General features: G+C 55.2%; 1 protein-coding gene across 1 annotated transcript; it reads left to right on the plus strand.

Annotated features, from left to right (window-relative positions):
* Positions 1-9,363: 9,363 nt before the first annotated feature.
* LOC146754162 (uncharacterized) lies at positions 9,364-13,329 on the plus strand. Its single transcript, XM_085528698.1, has 4 exons — positions 9,364-9,939; positions 10,121-10,610; positions 10,942-11,078; positions 12,882-13,329. The coding sequence occupies exons 1-2, from the start codon at positions 9,372-9,374 to the stop codon at positions 10,222-10,224; spliced, it is 672 nt and encodes a 223-aa protein (XP_085384824.1). The 5' UTR covers positions 9,364-9,371; the 3' UTR covers positions 10,225-10,610; positions 10,942-11,078; positions 12,882-13,329.
* Positions 13,330-18,662: the final 5,333 nt, after the last annotated feature.

Below are 18,662 nucleotides of genomic sequence, written 5' to 3' on the forward strand. Positions count from 1 at the left end.
ACCCTTCTCCCAGATGGACGGTTGCCTCAGAGGCTGGACAATGTCGTGCACCTTCCAGGGAGGACCGTGTCTCCAGCAGCACTGTGCAGGAGCTACACAGAGCCTGCGGGATTGGCAGCAAGAGCAGCTCCAATCCGCAGAGGTGTTGCTGCTGGGACTTCTCGTGGAGAAGAGAACTGGCAGTCTTCCTCTACCCTAAGAAGTGCAGGAAAAGGAAGCAGGCACTGTGATCACGACAACAGAGAAGAGATACGCACTGCTGTGCACACCTGCAAGCAGCCACCAGCAGAAGACTGCACAGTGCATGAGAACACCATTTTCCAAGATGGGCGGCTGCCTCAAATGCCAGGTAATCTTGTGCCCGCTCCATCAGGTAATCTTGTGTCTCCACCAGGCCTTCCCAGCTCTGCCAGAGAGTCGGGGCTTCCTCGGTGGGAAAAAGAGAAGAGAAGCACGGTGCAGTGAACTCCTCTACCCGGCCACCAGCAGAGGACTGCACTGTGCGAGAACATGCTCCTCCAAGTTGCTACAGATTACCACAGGAGGAAAGGGTACGTCAAGTACCCACAAGTTTACAGATGGGCTTTAGGTATATATGGCCTGTTTTTGGTGGCCGGGGTCTTTCTGCTTCGCACCCTGTGGCACCTACAGGTTGGGGAGTTTGAGGATGGGGTTATATGGGGCTGTGGGACTCAGGGCTGGGGCATTTGGAACCGGCTGCGCTGGCTGCTTCCCAGAGCCTCACTGTGCCAAGTTCATGTGCCTGCAGGCTTTCAAGCTATTTTTGCAACTGAGGACATAATGGCAGCGAGGAGCAGCAGCACCAAAGTCAGGTGAGTGTCCCATGGGTCAGCACCAAGCCCCAGCCTTGTCCTGATTCACGCCAGGCAGGGATGGGCCCATGGGAGGAGCCCAGCCCTGGACTGGGAATTGGCACACTGCAGGTCGGCCAGATGGGACAAGGTTGTCCCTGGTGCCCCATCCTGGTGTGGCTCAGGCCCCCTCCCTTTTACAGATGCTGAGACACAGAGGCATAGGCCACGGTGCTGCTGCTCCAGCAGGAACAGCTGCAGCAATGCGGACCAGGAGCTGCAGCAGCTGGTTCTATCAGCGCAGCCTGAGCACATGGCTACTCCAAGCCCTGGCTTCTGGGATGCTGCCTGGAGGGAACTTGCAAAGCTGGTGGAGCAGGGTAGCCTGTCCTGCTGCAGCTCCAATGCCCAGCCAGAAAACCAGCGCGGAGCATCAGCTCCAGAGTCAGGTGAGTCTTTGTGGGTCAGCCTCGATCTGCATGATTGCCCTGATGTGTGCTAGGCCCATGGGAGGAGCCCAGCCCTGGAGCAGGACCTTGCATGATGCAGGTCAGCCAGTTGGGCCAAGAGTGTTCCCGTCTTGCTGTCGCTCAGGCTCCGTCCCTGCTTTGCAGGTGACAACAGACAGACGTATGGGCCAAAGTGCTGCTGCCCCAGCTGCAACCACTACAGTAATACTGACCAGGAGCTGCAGCAGCTGGTGCAGTCAGCACTGCCTGAGCCCGTCAGCAGACTGGGCCCTGACTTCTGGGATGCTGCCTGGAGGGACCTGGCGGAGCTGTTGGAGCAGGGCAGTCTGTCCTGCTGCAGCTCCGCAAATGCCCAGCCAGAAAACCAGCGCGGAACATCAGCTCCAGAGTCAGGTAAGTCTTTTGTGGATCAGCCCCAATCTGCATGATTGCCCTGATGTGTGCTAGGCCCATGGGAGGAGCCCAGCCCTGGAGCAGGACCTTGCACGCTGCAGGTTAACCAGTTGGGCCAAGAGTGTTCCCGTCTTGCTGTCGCTCAGGCTCCGTCCCTGCTTTGCAGGTGACAACAGACACACGTATGGGCCAAAGTGCTGCTGCCCCAGTTGCAACCACTGCAGTAATGCTGACCAGGATCTGCAGCAGCTGGTGCAGTCAGCACTGCCTGAGCCCGTCAGCAGACTGGGCCCTGACTTCTGGGATGCTGCCTGAAGGGATCTGGCGGAGCTGGTGGAGCAGGGCAGTCTGTCCTGCTGCAGCTCCGCAAATGCCCAGCCAGAAAACCAGCGCGGAGCATCAGCTCGTGAGTCAGGTAAGTCTTCTGTGGATCAGCCCCAATCTGCATGATTGCCCTGATGTGTGCCAGGCCCACAGGAGGAGCCCAGCTCTGGCCTGGGAACTGTCACACTGCAGGTCAGCCAAATGGGACAAGGTTGTCCCTGGTGCCCCATCCTGCTGTGGCTCAGGCCCCCTCCCTCTTACAGATGCTGAGACACAGAGGCATAGGCCACGATGCTGCTGCTACAGCTGCAACCGCTGCAGCCGAGTTGACCAGGAGCTGCAGCAGCTGGTTCTATCGGCACTCCAGTAAAGGCAAGACTGAAAACCAGCACGGAGCATCAGCTCCAGAGTCAGGTGAGTCCTTTGTGGGTCAGCCTCGATCTGCATGATTGCCCTGATGTGTGCTAGACCCATGGGAGGAGCCCAGCCCTGGAGCAGGACCTTGCACGATGCAGGTCAGCCAGTTGGGCCAAGAGTGTTCCCGTCTTGCTGTCGCTCAGGCTCCGTCCCTGCTTTGCAGGTGACAACAGACAGACGTATGGGCCAAAGTGCTGCTGCCCCAGCTGGAACCACTGCAGTAATGCTGACCAGGATCTGCAGCAGCTGGTGCAGTCAGCACTGCCTGTGCCCGTCAGCAGACTGGGCCCTGACTTCTGGCATGCTGCCTGGAGGGACCTGGCGGAGCTGTTGGAGCAGGGCAGTCTGTCCTGCTGCAGCTCCGCAAATGCCCAGCCAGAAAACCAGCGCGGAGCATCAGCTCGTGAGTCAGGTAATTCTTCTGTGTATCAGCCCCAATCTGCATGACTGCCCTGATGTGTGCTAGGCCCATGGGAGGAGCCCAGCCCTGTCCTGGGAACTGGCACACTGCAGGTCAGCCAAATGGGACAAGGTTGTCCCTGGTGCCCCATCCTGCTGTGGCTCAGGCCCCCTCTCTCTTACATATGCTGAGACACAGAGGCATAGGCCACGGTGCTGCTTCTCCAGCTGCAACCGATGCAGCCATGCTGACCAGGAGCCTGAAAACTAATGGCCAGCCTGAAAACTAGCACGGAGCATCAGCTCCAGAGTCAGGTGAGTCTTTTGTGGGTCAGCCTCGATCTGCATGATTGCCCTGATGTGTGCTAGACCCATGGGAGGAGCCCAGCCCTGGAGCAGGACATTGCACACTGCAGGTCAGCCAGTTGGTCCAAGAGTGTCCCCATCCTGCTGTGGCTCAGGCTCCCTCCCTGCTTTGGAGGTGACGAGAGACAGATGTATGGGCCAAAGTGCTGCTGCCACAGCTGTAACCGCTGCTGCCGAGCTGAGCAGGAGCTGCAGCAGCTGGTGCAGTCAGCACTGCGTGAGCACATCGGCACTCTGGGCACTGACCATTGGGATGCTGCCTGGAGTGACCTGACAGAGGTGGTGGAGAGTGGCAGCCTGTCCTGCTGCTACTCTCAGGGTGTCCAGAGCTCAACCAGAAGAAGCAACAGAGCCCACACGTATTGTAGAACCCAGCCCCACTACCGGCCAGGTCTGATGGCAACGAAACCAGCCCAGACAAAGTTCCAAGGTGGCAGGGCAGCCAGCAGAGCAGGGGATCCCACCAAGGTCTGCTGGCCACAAGCAGAGCAGTTCATTGTGTGTGAGAGCATCGTCCTCCCAGACAGACAGATTGTCAGGGCTCCCAGGAAAGCAGGGGAGCCACGGAGCAGCTCCCACAGAGCTGCACCTGCATACAGCCACCTGCAAATGGGGACTTCATCGAGCAACACAGGGACAACTTTGGTGGGACAGGAAGACCCGGGAGCTTTCCGCATTGTCTGAGTGCCCCCACGTGCTCTGGGGAGGCTGAAAGACAGTGGGATTAAAGAGAAATGGAGGGCCCCTCACCATATTTCTCAAGCCAGACCAGCATAGGACGTACTGTGTGTGAGAACATCCTCCTCCCGGATGGACGACTCCCTCTGAGGCTGCATAATGTCATGCCCCTTCCGGGGAGGGTAGTAAATCCTCCAGGCCTTCGCACCATCAAGAAGGAGTTTCCTGGACGAACACCGTCCAAAAGATGCAGAGGGAGTCCAAGTAGTGTCTCTGACACGGAACAACACTTGAGGGTCTAGAAAGAAGGTAGGCCATTCACTGCTGAATGCATGGCTTCCTCGATGTAAAAAGGGAAGAGAAGCACAGTGCAGGTGACTCCTCCAGCCACCCACCCTCAGAGGACTGCACTGTGCACAGCATCACCCTTCTCCCAGATGGACGGTTGCCTCAGAGGCTGGACAATGTCGTGCACCTTCCAGGGAGGACCGTGTCTCCAGCAGCACTGTGCAGGAGCTACACAGAGCCTGCGGGATTGGCAGCAAGAGCAGCTCCAATCCGCAGAGGTGTTGCTGCTGGGACTTCTCGTGGAGAAGAGAACTGGCAGTCTTCCTCTACCCTAAGAAGTGCAGGAAAAGGAAGCAGGCACTGTGATCACGACAACAGAGAAGAGATACGCACTGCTGTGCACACCTGCAAGCAGCCACCAGCAGAAGACTGCACAGTGCATGAGAACACCATTTTCCAAGATGGGCGGCTGCCTCAAATGCCAGGTAATCTTGTGCCCGCTCCATCAGGTAATCTTGTGTCTCCACCAGGCCTTCCCAGCTCTGCCAGAGAGTCGGGGCTTCCTCGGTGGGAAAAAGAGAAGAGAAGCACGGTGCAGTGAACTCCTCTACCCGGCCACCAGCAGAGGACTGCACTGTGCGAGAACATGCTCCTCCAAGTTGCTACAGATTACCACAGGAGGAAAGGGTACGTCAAGTACCCACAAGTTTACAGATGGGCTTTAGGTATATATGGCCTGTTTTTGGTGGCCGGGGTCTTTCTGCTTCGCACCCTGTGGCACCTACAGGTTGGGGAGTTTGAGGATGGGGTTATATGGGGCTGTGGGACTCAGGGCTGGGGCATTTGGAACCGGCTGCGCTGGCTGCTTCCCAGAGCCTCACTGTGCCAAGTTCATGTGCCTGCAGGCTTTCAAGCTATTTTTGCAACTGAGGACATAATGGCAGCGAGGAGCAGCAGCACCAAAGTCAGGTGAGTGTCCCATGGGTCAGCACCAAGCCCCAGCCTTGTCCTGATTCACGCCAGGCAGGGATGGGCCCATGGGAGGAGCCCAGCCCTGGACTGGGAATTGGCACACTGCAGGTCGGCCAGATGGGACAAGGTTGTCCCTGGTGCCCCATCCTGGTGTGGCTCAGGCCCCCTCCCTTTTACAGATGCTGAGACACAGAGGCATAGGCCACGGTGCTGCTGCTCCAGCAGGAACAGCTGCAGCAATGCGGACCAGGAGCTGCAGCAGCTGGTTCTATCAGCGCAGCCTGAGCACATGGCTACTCCAAGCCCTGGCTTCTGGGATGCTGCCTGGAGGGAACTTGCAAAGCTGGTGGAGCAGGGTAGCCTGTCCTGCTGCAGCTCCAATGCCCAGCCAGAAAACCAGCGCGGAGCATCAGCTCCAGAGTCAGGTGAGTCTTTGTGGGTCAGCCTCGATCTGCATGATTGCCCTGATGTGTGCTAGGCCCATGGGAGGAGCCCAGCCCTGGAGCAGGACCTTGCATGATGCAGGTCAGCCAGTTGGGCCAAGAGTGTTCCCGTCTTGCTGTCGCTCAGGCTCCGTCCCTGCTTTGCAGGTGACAACAGACAGACGTATGGGCCAAAGTGCTGCTGCCCCAGCTGCAACCACTACAGTAATACTGACCAGGAGCTGCAGCAGCTGGTGCAGTCAGCACTGCCTGAGCCCGTCAGCAGACTGGGCCCTGACTTCTGGGATGCTGCCTGGAGGGACCTGGCGGAGCTGTTGGAGCAGGGCAGTCTGTCCTGCTGCAGCTCCGCAAATGCCCAGCCAGAAAACCAGCGCGGAACATCAGCTCCAGAGTCAGGTAAGTCTTTTGTGGATCAGCCCCAATCTGCATGATTGCCCTGATGTGTGCTAGGCCCATGGGAGGAGCCCAGCCCTGGAGCAGGACCTTGCACGCTGCAGGTTAACCAGTTGGGCCAAGAGTGTTCCCGTCTTGCTGTCGCTCAGGCTCCGTCCCTGCTTTGCAGGTGACAACAGACACACGTATGGGCCAAAGTGCTGCTGCCCCAGTTGCAACCACTGCAGTAATGCTGACCAGGATCTGCAGCAGCTGGTGCAGTCAGCACTGCCTGAGCCCGTCAGCAGACTGGGCCCTGACTTCTGGGATGCTGCCTGAAGGGATCTGGCGGAGCTGGTGGAGCAGGGCAGTCTGTCCTGCTGCAGCTCCGCAAATGCCCAGCCAGAAAACCAGCGCGGAGCATCAGCTCGTGAGTCAGGTAAGTCTTCTGTGGATCAGCCCCAATCTGCATGATTGCCCTGATGTGTGCCAGGCCCACAGGAGGAGCCCAGCTCTGGCCTGGGAACTGTCACACTGCAGGTCAGCCAAATGGGACAAGGTTGTCCCTGGTGCCCCATCCTGCTGTGGCTCAGGCCCCCTCCCTCTTACAGATGCTGAGACACAGAGGCATAGGCCACGATGCTGCTGCTACAGCTGCAACCACTGCAGCCGAGTTGACCAGGAGCTGCAGCAGCTGGTTCTATCGGCACTCCAGTAAAGGCAAGACTGAAAACCAGCACGGAGCATCAGCTCCAGAGTCAGGTGAGTCCTTTGTGGGTCAGCCTCGATCTGCATGATTGCCCTGATGTGTGCTAGACCCATGGGAGGAGCCCAGCCCTGGAGCAGGACCTTGCACGATGCAGGTCAGCCAGTTGGGCCAAGAGTGTTCCCGTCTTGCTGTCGCTCAGGCTCCGTCCCTGCTTTGCAGGTGACAACAGACAGACGTATGGGCCAAAGTGCTGCTGCCCCAGCTGGAACCACTGCAGTAATGCTGACCAGGATCTGCAGCAGCTGGTGCAGTCAGCACTGCCTGTGCCCGTCAGCAGACTGGGCCCTGACTTCTGGCATGCTGCCTGGAGGGACCTGGCGGAGCTGTTGGAGCAGGGCAGTCTGTCCTGCTGCAGCTCCGCAAATGCCCAGCCAGAAAACCAGCGCGGAGCATCAGCTCGTGAGTCAGGTAATTCTTCTGTGTATCAGCCCCAATCTGCATGACTGCCCTGATGTGTGCTAGGCCCATGGGAGGAGCCCAGCCCTGTCCTGGGAACTGGCACACTGCAGGTCAGCCAAATGGGACAAGGTTGTCCCTGGTGCCCCATCCTGCTGTGGCTCAGGCCCCCTCTCTCTTACATATGCTGAGACACAGAGGCATAGGCCACGGTGCTGCTTCTCCAGCTGCAACCGATGCAGCCATGCTGACCAGGAGCCTGAAAACTAATGGCCAGCCTGAAAACTAGCACGGAGCATCAGCTCCAGAGTCAGGTGAGTCTTTTGTGGGTCAGCCTCGATCTGCATGATTGCCCTGATGTGTGCTAGACCCATGGGAGGAGCCCAGCCCTGGAGCAGGACATTGCACACTGCAGGTCAGCCAGTTGGGCCAAGAGTGTCCCCATCCTGCTGTGGCTCAGGCTCCCTCCCTGCTTTGGAGGTGACAACAGACAGATGTATGGGCCAAAGTGCTGCTGCCCCAGCTGTAATGCAGTGCTGCGTGGAGGTTGCTGGGTTGCTGTCATATTATCATAGACTGATAGAATGGCCTGGGTTGAAATGGACCTCCAAGATCATCTCTTTTCAGTCTCTCTTGCTATGTGCAGGGTCACCAACCACCAGACCAGGCTGCCCAGAGCTACATCCAGCCTGGCCTTGAATGCCTCCAGGGATGGGGCATCCACAGCCTCCTTGGGCAACCTATTGACAAACCACCTGGATGGGGTGCTCAGGGACATGATTTTGCAGTTGGACTGAATTCTTTCTAGGGTGCCAAGTGCCCAGGATAGTGTTTTGGATGGAGGCATGGAGCATGGGATATTTTTCCAGCCATCCAGTGGCCGCTTCCGTCCTTGGTTTGGGGTAGTGTGATATAATCAACGTGCCAGAAGGAGACAGAGATGGCTCACAGTTACAGTCCCAGACAAAGCAGTTTAGGTCCAGGGAAGATTCATTTATTACCAGCTAATAATGCAGTAGGATAGCAAGAAGAAAAAGCAGACTAAAAGCACTTTGCTTCTTTACCCTGTGTCTGCCTCAGGTACCTGAAGGGAAGATTGCAGCTGCACACCACAAGGATGGTTCTGGTTCCCAGGCTGGTGCACGCTTTCACTTGATGTGTAAGCTACAATTTTTTGAAGCATTTTTTCATTGTCCTCAGATTTATTTGTAACTTCTCCCACCAGCACACAGAGGGCAAGCACTGACTGGCTCCCATGTGGGCTGCGGGGCTGTGACCTCACAGAGGTGTCCCCACCCAAAGCACTGTGACCTCACAGCCGAATCTTTAGGAGCCAGTGACCAGCACCCCGCCTCTCTCAGTGCGGTTGTGACCGGCTTTGAGCGATGGTTGACAACAGCGTTTTTCTTGTCCCTACATACCATTTCTTCCTGGATGGCCTGTTTTTGGTGGCCGGGGTCTTTCTGCTTCACACCCTGTGGCACCTAAAGGTAGGGGAGTTTGAGGATGGGGTTATATGGGGCTGTGGGACTCAGGGCTGGGGGATTTGGAACCGACTGCGCTGGCTGCTTCCCAGAGCCTCACTGTGCCACATTCATGTGCCTGCAGGCTGTCAAGCTATTATTGCGTCTGAGGAGATCATGGCAGAGAGGAGCAGCAGCACCAAAGTCAGGTGAGTGTCCCGTGGGTCAGCACCAAGCCCTAGCCTTGTCCTGATTCACGCCAGGCAGGGATGGGCCCATGGGAGGAGCCCAGCCCTGGACTGGGAACTGGCACACTGCAGGTCGGCCGGATGGGACAAGGTTGTCCCTGGTGCCCCATCCTGCTGTGGCTCAGGCCCCCTCCCTATTACAGATGCTGAGACACAGACGCGCAGGCCATGGTGCTGCTCCAGCTGGAACAGCTGCAGCAATGCGGACCAGGAGCTGCAGCGGCTGGTGCAGTCAGCACTGCGTAAGCCGGTCGGCAGTCTGGGCCCTGACTTCTGGAATGCTGCCTGGAGGGATCTGGAGGAGCTGGTGGAGCAGGGCAGCCTGTCCTGCTGCAGCTCTGCCAATGCCCAGCCAGAAAACAAGCGCGGAGCATCAACTCGTGAGTCAGGTAAGTCTTTTGTGGATCAGCCCCAATCTACATGATTGCCCTGATGTGTGCTAGGCCCACGGGAGGAGCCCAGCCCTGGAGCAGGACCTTGCACTCTGCAGATTGGGCCAAGGGCATCCCCATCCTGCTGTTGCTCAGGTCCCCTCCCTGCTTTGCAGATGACAACAGACAGATGCGTGGGCCACGGTGCTGCTCCCCCAGATGCAACCGCTGCAGCAAGGCGGACCAGGAGCTGCAGCAGCTGGTGCAGTCAGCACTGCCTGAGCACATCGGCAGTCTGGGCCCTGAATTCTGGGATGCTGCCTGGAGGGATCTGGAGGAGCTTGTGGAGAGTGGCAGCCTGTCCTGTTGCCGCTCTTCTGGTGTCCAGAGCTCAACCAGAAGATACAACAGAGCCCACATGGACTGCAGAACCCAGCCCCACCGCCGGCCAGGTCTGATGGCAACAAAACCAGCCCAGACAATGTACCACGGTGGCAGGGCAGCCAGCAGAGCAGGGGATCCCACCGAGGTCTGCCGGCCACCTGCGGAGGAGTGCATTGTGCGTGAGAGGATCCTCCTCCCAGATGGACGGCTGCCTCAGAGGCCGGATAATCTCGTGCCCCTTCAAGAGTGGGCTGTGAATCCACCAGGCCTTGGCACCATCAAGAAGGAGTTTCCTGGACAAACACTGTCCAGAAGACACACAGGGAGACCAAGTGGTCTCTCTGGAAAGGAACGCTTGCAGGTCAAGAAAGAAGGTAGGCCATTCAGTGTTGAAAGCAGGGCTTCCTTGGTGGGAAAAAGAGATGCACGGCGGTGGTGGCTTCTCTACCCAGCCACCAGGAGAGGACTGCACCGTGCATCTTGTCCCAGACGGGCGGCTGCCCCGGAGGCCAGATCATCTCGTGCCCCCTCCTAAGCAGGCTGTTTCTCTAACAGGCCTTCCCAGCTCTGCCAGACAGTCTTCGGAAGGGGCAGCAAGGGAGCAAGGGCAACAGGGAAGAGCTGCTAAGCGGCGTGCTATGACCTGCTGCTGTTACTGACGGCGGCCACAGCAGGGGACAATTGTACATGACAGCATCCTGCGAACAGAGGTGGCAGTAAGTTGGTGGGAGCAGAGGTGCCAGTGGGACTGATCGTCCTCACGTGCACCGGTCAGAGGTGGCCCTGCAGGTTCCTGCACATCCCAAGGTGAATACAAGGCAGCAACACAGGCAGCACCAACGGCTTCAGTGCTGGCAATGGAGGACGACGGCTGCCAAGCCAACATCACCAGTGTTGGAAGTGCGGAGAGACCTGGCCCCATATCGCCTCCTTCCCCTGGCGGACATCAAGGAGACAGAGGGGCTGTGGGTGCCCACAGCTTCTGTCATCAGCATTCACTTGGCTGTGGGAGGGTCACGTAAAGAAGAACGTAATGGAGGACCTGGTAAGGGCCAGCTCACAGAGTTCCATTAAGTCCTCTTGGGACGTGCGTGTGGGTTGGAGGAGGCCCAAGCTTTCCCCTTGCACCTGTGTGCCAAGCAGCGGCACATTGCAGGCCGGGGACCCATCTCGGGCTGTCAGCAACGCCCGCAGCCCCAATGGCCACTGGCTGGGCCCAGTCCAGCCTATCGCAGCCCAACAGCCAGAAGGCCGATGGCATCCTGCCTTATGTCAGCAATAGCGTGGGCAGCAGGAGCGGGGAAATGGGCATCCCTCTGTATTCTGGTCTGGTGAGGACACCCCTTAAACACTGTGTTCTCTTTTATGCTCCTCAGAACAGGAAAGTCCTCGAGGCCCTGCAGCGTGTCCAGAAAAAAGCCACTAAGGCGATGCGGCTTGTGGAGCAATGATCTGAGCGGGAGTGGATTAATGTGTAACCGGGAGGAGGGAGAAACACCCCTTTACTAAAAAGGTATTTAAGCACTGGAGGTGGTGCTGCGGGGAGGTGGCTGGGTTGCTGTCATAGTATCATAGACTGATAGAATGGCTGGGTTGAAAAGGACCTCAAAGATCATCTCTTTTCAGTCCCTCTTGCTATGTGCAGGGTCAGCAACCACCAGACCAGGCTGCCCAGAGCTACATCAGCCTGGCCTTGAATGCCTCCAGGGATGGGGCATCCACAGCCTCCTTGGGCAACCTATTGACAAACCACCTGGATGGGGTGCTCAGGGACATGATTTTGCAGTTGGTTGTTGGAGTTAGGGTTGCATGGTTAGGTTGAGGTTGGAATTTATGATCTTGAAGGTTCTCAGGTTCCAACCTGAGCAGTTCTATGAATTCGGTATATAGACATGCTTCTGATACCAGTCGCTTTCCAGGAAAAAAATGTAAATGCTGTTGAGCTGTTGACTGTTTCCTGATGAGCAAAGATACTGTAAGATAGGCAGTGTCTGTATCCACTGTTTGGGAAAGTGCAAGTGAGTCTGGAAGATGCTATCCTGTTTATCAGGCACAGGAGGGGATGATGTACACAGAGGACAAATATTTCAAAAGAAGCAGCCCAGAAGAATTGTACACAATAGTCCTGAAAGAATGGGCTGAATTTTAGCAACATTTATTTGTTATACAACTGGAATTTCTCTAGTGTTCTCAGGCGATGCTCTGCCAGGTTCTCTGCTCAGGCATCTGCATCCCCTTGGGTGCAAGGCATCCTTCATGCACTTTAGCCACACAGAGAGATGAAATCTATTGGCTCCAAAGGGCAAGGAAAGGGTTATGAAATTACACTGAGGAGGCATCTGCGCAGCTCTCAACAGGGCTCCAGCCTGCAGCTCTCCAGGAGGTGTGAGAAGCTGATCTGATGGCTCCCTCTGGCTGTAGGCTCTGCGAGTGATTCTGTAGAAAATGCATCCTGTAGCTGCTCCATTCCTGCAGTCATCAGAAGTGTTGGGGAATCTGTTTCTTTTCCATATCTACAAAAATTCTGCTACACATCTTTGTCTTTGGAGTTCTGGGGCAATGCAGAAAGAAGGAGTTGGTACTGATCTGTTCATCACCCAGAGATTCTTAGGGAACAGATGAGCTAGTGGATCCTCATTTCAAGCCAGTCTAAGCAATAGCTTTGGCAATGCATTTGGGTTGTGAGAAGGCAGAGGGGCTCAGTTCTTTCCTTTTGACCTCTAGGTGGGGTGGGGGAGAGGGTGAATATTCTCCACTTCTCAACACTCAATACACCAGGGCTGGACACTGTATCCAGTAATCTGAGTAATCAGGAGAGAGTTCTGCAGGAACCACTGAGACACAGGGGCTGCAGTTAATGCCACGTGATGAGAGACTGGAGAGTTGGGCTTGTTCAGCTTTGAAAAGAGATGGTTCTGGAGGACTTAAGACGACCCCCTAACAGCTGTGAGGAGATTATTAAGAAGATGGAATCAGGCTTTTAATGGAGGTGCAGATCAGGAGGAACGGGCTAACTTTGAGGGTATTCCCTAAGTTACCCACTGGGAGAGGGGCCCAGAGAGGTTGTGGGATCTCTGACTTTGGATGTTTTCAAGACTCAGATGTGCAGAATGCTGAGCAGCCTGGTTTGATACCATCACTGCCACAGCTTTGTGAAGAAGGTTGGACTAGAGACCTCCTGAGGTCCTCTCCAGCCTGGACAGGATTGTGAATCTATTAAAGGAGTGGGAATCTTAAAATCATAGAATCACAAGGTTGAAAAGGACCTACAAGGTCATCATTACATCACCACAAGCTACTAAACCATATCTCGTAGGTACTCATCTGGACACCACCTGAACACTGCCAGGGACGATGATTCCACTGCCTTCCTGGTCAAAGAAGAAGAAGAACCAGGAGAAGTCTGGATGAGCTGACAAAGCATGCGTGGGAAGGCCACCAAGCACCTCAGCTACCTGGTGTGGAGAAGCCCCCTCATCTGCAGCAAGAAGATGCACCCTCTTGTCATGGTCAAAGATGAGGACATGGTCGGTGCTGCAGGTTCCTTGGGTCCCCTGATCTGTACAGGGTTCCCAGTGATCCTCTGGCAGCTCTCCTGGATGGAAAGCCCCTGATTTTATGCCACCTGCCTTTCAGGAAAATGTTTATTTTCCCAAACAACAACAGAGGATAATTGAAATTTCTTTTCCTATTCTCCCCCCCAACACCCCCCTCAACCACGTTGTGCTCCTCATTGTAAATAAATTAATTATTTGACCCTAAAATCTCCCCTCTGGAGGTCTCATCAATGTTTCTGGTTTAGCTGACTTTGGGTTTGGGGGTCAATATGTCCTGTTTGCATTATCAACAGAAGCCTGAGGTTGTCATGGATGGGAGGCCACACTGTGCTGGAGAAGGGATGGATGAGATTTACTCTAGCCAAGGTGCTCGGATATGACAGCCAGCAGGCTCCTGAGCCCAGACCTTTCAGATCACTGCTTTCAGGGCTGTTGTTGGCTTTGCTCACTCTACATCCTGCCAAAAGCCAGCCGTGCTTAGCCTGAGCTTTGTGCTTTCCTGCAGTATGAGCATTGCACTTTGCCTTCAAAACCATGTGCCGGCAGGGAACAAGGTGCTGGCACAGCTGTAGTGATGCCAAATGTCTGCAGTCACATAAGCCTGCTGGTAAATCGCCCTGCTTGTGCTGTGCTGATAGTGGGGTGGGTGAGGGGCCTTGTGGAAGGGAAGGGGAGAACAGATCATGGTGTGCTGTGTGACTGGAGCTGAAGCAAGTTTGCTCAGGTCTTTTTGCTGCACAGTACACGGGCTGTGTGCTCTGCTCCTTCCCCTTTGTTGACACATCTGGCAGGAGCCACCGTGTGTTCCCAAGTCTCATGCGCATCAGGGCAGTCCCAGCCTCCTGCCATGCTCTTGGAGGCAAACTGTCCTGGAAAATGTCTTCCTTGCCTCAGTAGCAGCAATACTAGCAGGGGTGTTCCCACCACGCTCAGAGAGAAGATCACATTTCAGCCACAGTCCCCTCTTAGACAAGCATCTGTCTCTCTCTCTCAGCTCTTCCTCACACCCACCCATTAAGTGGGGACTTGATACTGAACTTCTGGGAAGGGTCAGTTTGTCAACTGTCCATCACACACTACAGTCAACCAGGGCCCCTTCTGTCCTAGCACAGCCAGCTCTGCTAACAAACACAGTCCAGAAGACACACAGGGAGACCAAGTTGTGTCTCTGAAATGGAACAACACTTGCAGGTCGAGAAATAAGGTAGGCCATTTATTGTTGCAAGCAGGGCTTCCTCGGAGGGAAAAAGAGAAGAGAAGCACGGCGGTGGTGGCTTCTCTACCCAGCCACCAGGAGAGGACTGCACCGTGCATCTTGTCCCAGACAGGAGGCTGCCCCGGAGGCCAGATCATCTCGTGCCCCCTCCTGAGCAGGCTGTGTCTCCAACAGGCCTTCCCAGCTCTGCCAGACAGTCTTTGGAACGAGCAGCAAGGGAACAGGGGCAACAGGGAAGAGCTGCTGAGCGGCGTGCTGGGTCCTGCTCCTGTTACACACAGCCACCACAGCAGGGGACAATTGTACATGACAACATCCTGCGAGCAGAGGTGGCAGTACATTGGTGGGAGCAGAGGTGCCAGTGGGAATGATCGTCTGCATGTGCACCAGTAGTTCTCTAAGTGCACAGCACAGTGAGACCAGCAGCAACAGCACCTTCACGTCTGACTACTGAAGATGACGGCAGAAGTGCAGCCAGCCAGCATCTGAGCTCTGCCCTCAGTGCGAGAAGTGAGTGAAGGGCTGGCACTGGTGGCGGCTGGTGGTCCCCGCAGCCCCCAGGACAGATTGTCAGGGCTCCCAGGCAGGCAGGGGGCCATGGAGTAGCCCCCACAGAGCTGCACCTGCATGCAGCCACCTGCAAATGGGGACTTCATTGAGCAACACAGGGACAATGTTGGTGGGTCAGCAATGCCCAGGATGCTTTCCACATTGTCTGAGTGCACCCATGTGCTTTCGGGGGGGCTGAAAGACAGCGGGAAGAAAGAGAAATGCTGGGAAGCCAGACCAGCAGAGGACGCACTGTGTGTGAGAACATCCTCCTCCCAGATGGACGACTTCCTCTAAGGCTGCATAATGTTGTGCCCCTTCGAGGGAGAGTGGTAAATCCTCCAGGCCTTCGCACAATCAAGAAGCAGTTTCCAGGACAAACAGTGTTGAAAAGATGCAGAGGAAGACCAAGTTGTGTCTGACAAGTAACAATGCTTGCAGGTCCAGAGGGAATGCAGGCCACTCAGAGTCAGAACCGGCTTCCTCGGTGGGAAAAGGAGAAGCACAGTGCAGGTGGCTCCTCCAGCCGCCCACCAGCAGAGGACTGCACTGTGCACAGAATCACCCTTCTCCCAGATGGACGGCTGCCTCAGAGGCCAGGTAATCTCGTGCCCGCTTCTGAGCAGGTGGGGTCTGCACCAGGTCTTCCCAGCTCTGCCAGAGAGTTGGGGCTTTCTCGGTGGGAAAAAGAGAAGAACGGTACATTGATCTCCTCTACGTGGCCACCAGCAGAGGACCAGCAGAGGACTGCACTGTGTGTGTGAACATCCACCTCCGAGATGCTATAGATTACCGCAGGAGGAAAGGGTACTTCAAGGACCCACAAGGGTACAGATGGGCTTTGGGTATAACTGCCTTGGAGACACACAATTATCTACTAACCTCTGAGATGACCTCTCTCACTCTCTCAGATGGCACTTCTGCTGCTAAGAGTAGATACAGAGAGCATCCTCTAACAGCTACCAGCAGGAAAGCAAATATACAGCAGCTATTGTGAGGATGCCTCCAGTTTCTAGTAGCTACACCTATAGGTAGTTGTATAGCACCTGCTGTTAGTATAAATCAGCCTGAAGATCTGTTGAAGCATCCAGAGTAGCATTTTGTGTAACATCAAGCATAGCAGAGGTGTTCTCTCCCTATAGGTCTGATTAGTGGACACAGTGTTTCTGGACAACCCTGGGGATGGGCCTGTGCAATCTGCTTGAGCAGACTGGTTGGACAAGAAGATCTCCAGAGGTCCCTTCCATCTTCAGCTGTTCCGTGATTCAGTAATTCTGCAACAGTCAAGTCTGGGAGACTTTACTAAGCACTAATGCCACAAGGCCAGGGAGATCCAGGTATGCTGCAGTTTAACCCAGCCTGTAGCTACAAACCACCCAGTCACTGCCCGGCCTCCCAGTGGGATGGGAGAGAGAATCAGAAAAATACAACAACATGGAACTTGCAGGTTGAGATAAAAACTATTTACTAAGGCAGAACAAGGAAGGGGAGAAAAGAATAGTAGTTATGATTAATAGAATGGAGTGTGGTGTTGAAGTGTTGTGTGCTGAATCCACTTCTGGTTCTGTCAGAATTCATTCTTCCTTAACCTGGGTACTCCTTACTGTAATGCCATTAGTGAGGGGTATGGGAATCATAGGAATAATAATATGCGGCATTATATAGCAACTAGCATCATACAATTCAAATTCTTGGCTGTTCTCCCCCGACATCACATCCTCTTCCAGGTAAACACTGGACATCCCCATCCTTCCACATTTCCCACCAAGTGCATGCAGATCCTTGAGCAGAAGCAATCCCACGGATGGGCTTGCTTTTGCCCGAGGCGGGAACAACCCTGACCGGCTTGCCCAGCATGTTGTTCAAGTGCACTGCAGGGACTTGATCCCTTTGTACCATACACAGGAGGCTTGACTGGCAGATCCCCTAATGCGGCCATTTGGCAGATCTGAGCTCCTTGCTGGGTAAAGAACTGGCTGGAGGGCCAGGCCCAGAGAGTGGCGGTGAATGGAGTTAAATCCAGCTGGCGACCGCTCAGTAGTGGTGTTGCCCAGGGGTCGTTGTTGGGACCCGTCCTCTTCCGTATCTTTATTGATGACCTGGACGAGGGCACTGAGTGCACCCTCAGTAAGTTTGCAGATGACACCAAGTTGGCAGGAAGTGTGGATCTGCCTGGGGGTGGCAAGGCCCTACAGAGGGATCTGGACAGGCTGCGTCACTGGGCAGCAGCCAATGGGATGAGGTTCAGTGCAACCACGTGCCTGGTCCTGCATTTTGACCACTGCAACTGCAGGCAACGCTACAGGCTTGGGGCAGAGCAGCTGGAAGATGCTCAGCTGAACATGAGCCATCAGTGAGTGAGCCCAGGTGGCCAAGAACATGTCCAGAGAAGGGCAGTGAAGCTGGCAAGGGGTCTGGAGCACAGAGCTTATGGGGAGCAGCTGAGAGAGCTGGGACTGTTCAGCCTGGAGGAGGCTCAGGGAACACCTCTCTATTGCTCTCTATAACTATCTGAAGGGAGGTTGTAGTGAGCTGACGGTCGGCCTCTCCTCTCGTGTTACTAGTGATAGGACCAGAGGGAATGGCCTCCAGTTGTGCCAGGGGAGATTCAGTCTGGACGTTAGGGAATTTTTTTTAGGATTCAAGAAAAGATCCTCTTTGTCAGGATATTTCTTCTCCGATAGACTGGTCAGGCCCTGGAACGGTCTGTCCAGAGAGGTGGTGCAGACATTGGCCCCAGAGGTGTTCAAGGATCATTTAAACATTGTGTTGAGGGACGTGGTTTAGTGGGAACTATTGGTGGCAGGAGAACAGTTGGACTGGATGATCTTGTAGATCTTTACCAACCTTGGTGATTCTATAGTTCTCTAAGATCTCCTTAAGAGCAGCCCTACAAAGAAGGACCTGGGGGTCCTGGTGGACGAGAAACTAGACATGAACCATCAGTGTGTGCCTGCAGCCCGGAAGGGCAGCTGTGTTCTGGGCTGCATTAAAAAGGGGGTGGCCAGCAGGGACAGGGAGGTGACTGTTCTCCTCTGCTCAGCTCTTGTGAGGTCCCATCTGCAGTACTGAGTTCTGGCCTGGAGCCCCAGGCACAAGAAAGACATGGAGCTCCTGGATCGAATCCAGAGGAGGGTCTGAGGATGACCCTCTCCTGTGAAAAAGGGTTAGGGAACTGAGCTTTTTTAGTGTGGAGAAGAGAAGGCTCTGGGGAGAGCTCCTTGCCTTCCAGTACTTGAAGGGAGTGTATAAACAGGAGGGGGAATGGCCGTTTACGAGGGTTGATAGTGATAGGACAAGGGGGAATGGGTTTCAACTGAGGTGGGGGAGGTTTAGGTGCGATATTAGGAGGATGTTTTTCACACAGAGGGTGGGGATGCACTGGAACAGGTTGCCCAAGGAGGCTGTGGATGCCTCATCCCTGCAGGCATTCAAGGCCAGGCTGGATGCAGCTGTGGACAGCATGGTCTGGTGGCTGGCGACCCTGCACAGAGCAGAGGGTTGAAACCAGATGGTCTTTAAGGTTCTTTTCAACCCAGACCATTCAGTGATTCTACAATTCTGTGATTTCATGTTTCTGTGATTCTGTGATTCTTTGATCCCCGTGTGGGCTCTGCTGGAGCATGACAGAGAATGCGATATACCCACTTAAAGCCACGCTCTTTGGCACAGCTGTTGGTCAGCTTATTTCAGAAATGAGTCCGGTTGGACTGAATTCTTTCTAGGGTGCCAAGTGCCCAGGATAGTGTTTTGGATGGAGGCATGGAGCATGGGA

The sequence above is a fragment of the Coturnix japonica genome, chromosome Z (assembly GCF_054131305.1).
Source record: "Coturnix japonica strain WE chromosome Z, WE-NBRP24, whole genome shotgun sequence".
Taxonomy (NCBI): Eukaryota; Metazoa; Chordata; class Aves; order Galliformes; family Phasianidae; genus Coturnix; species Coturnix japonica.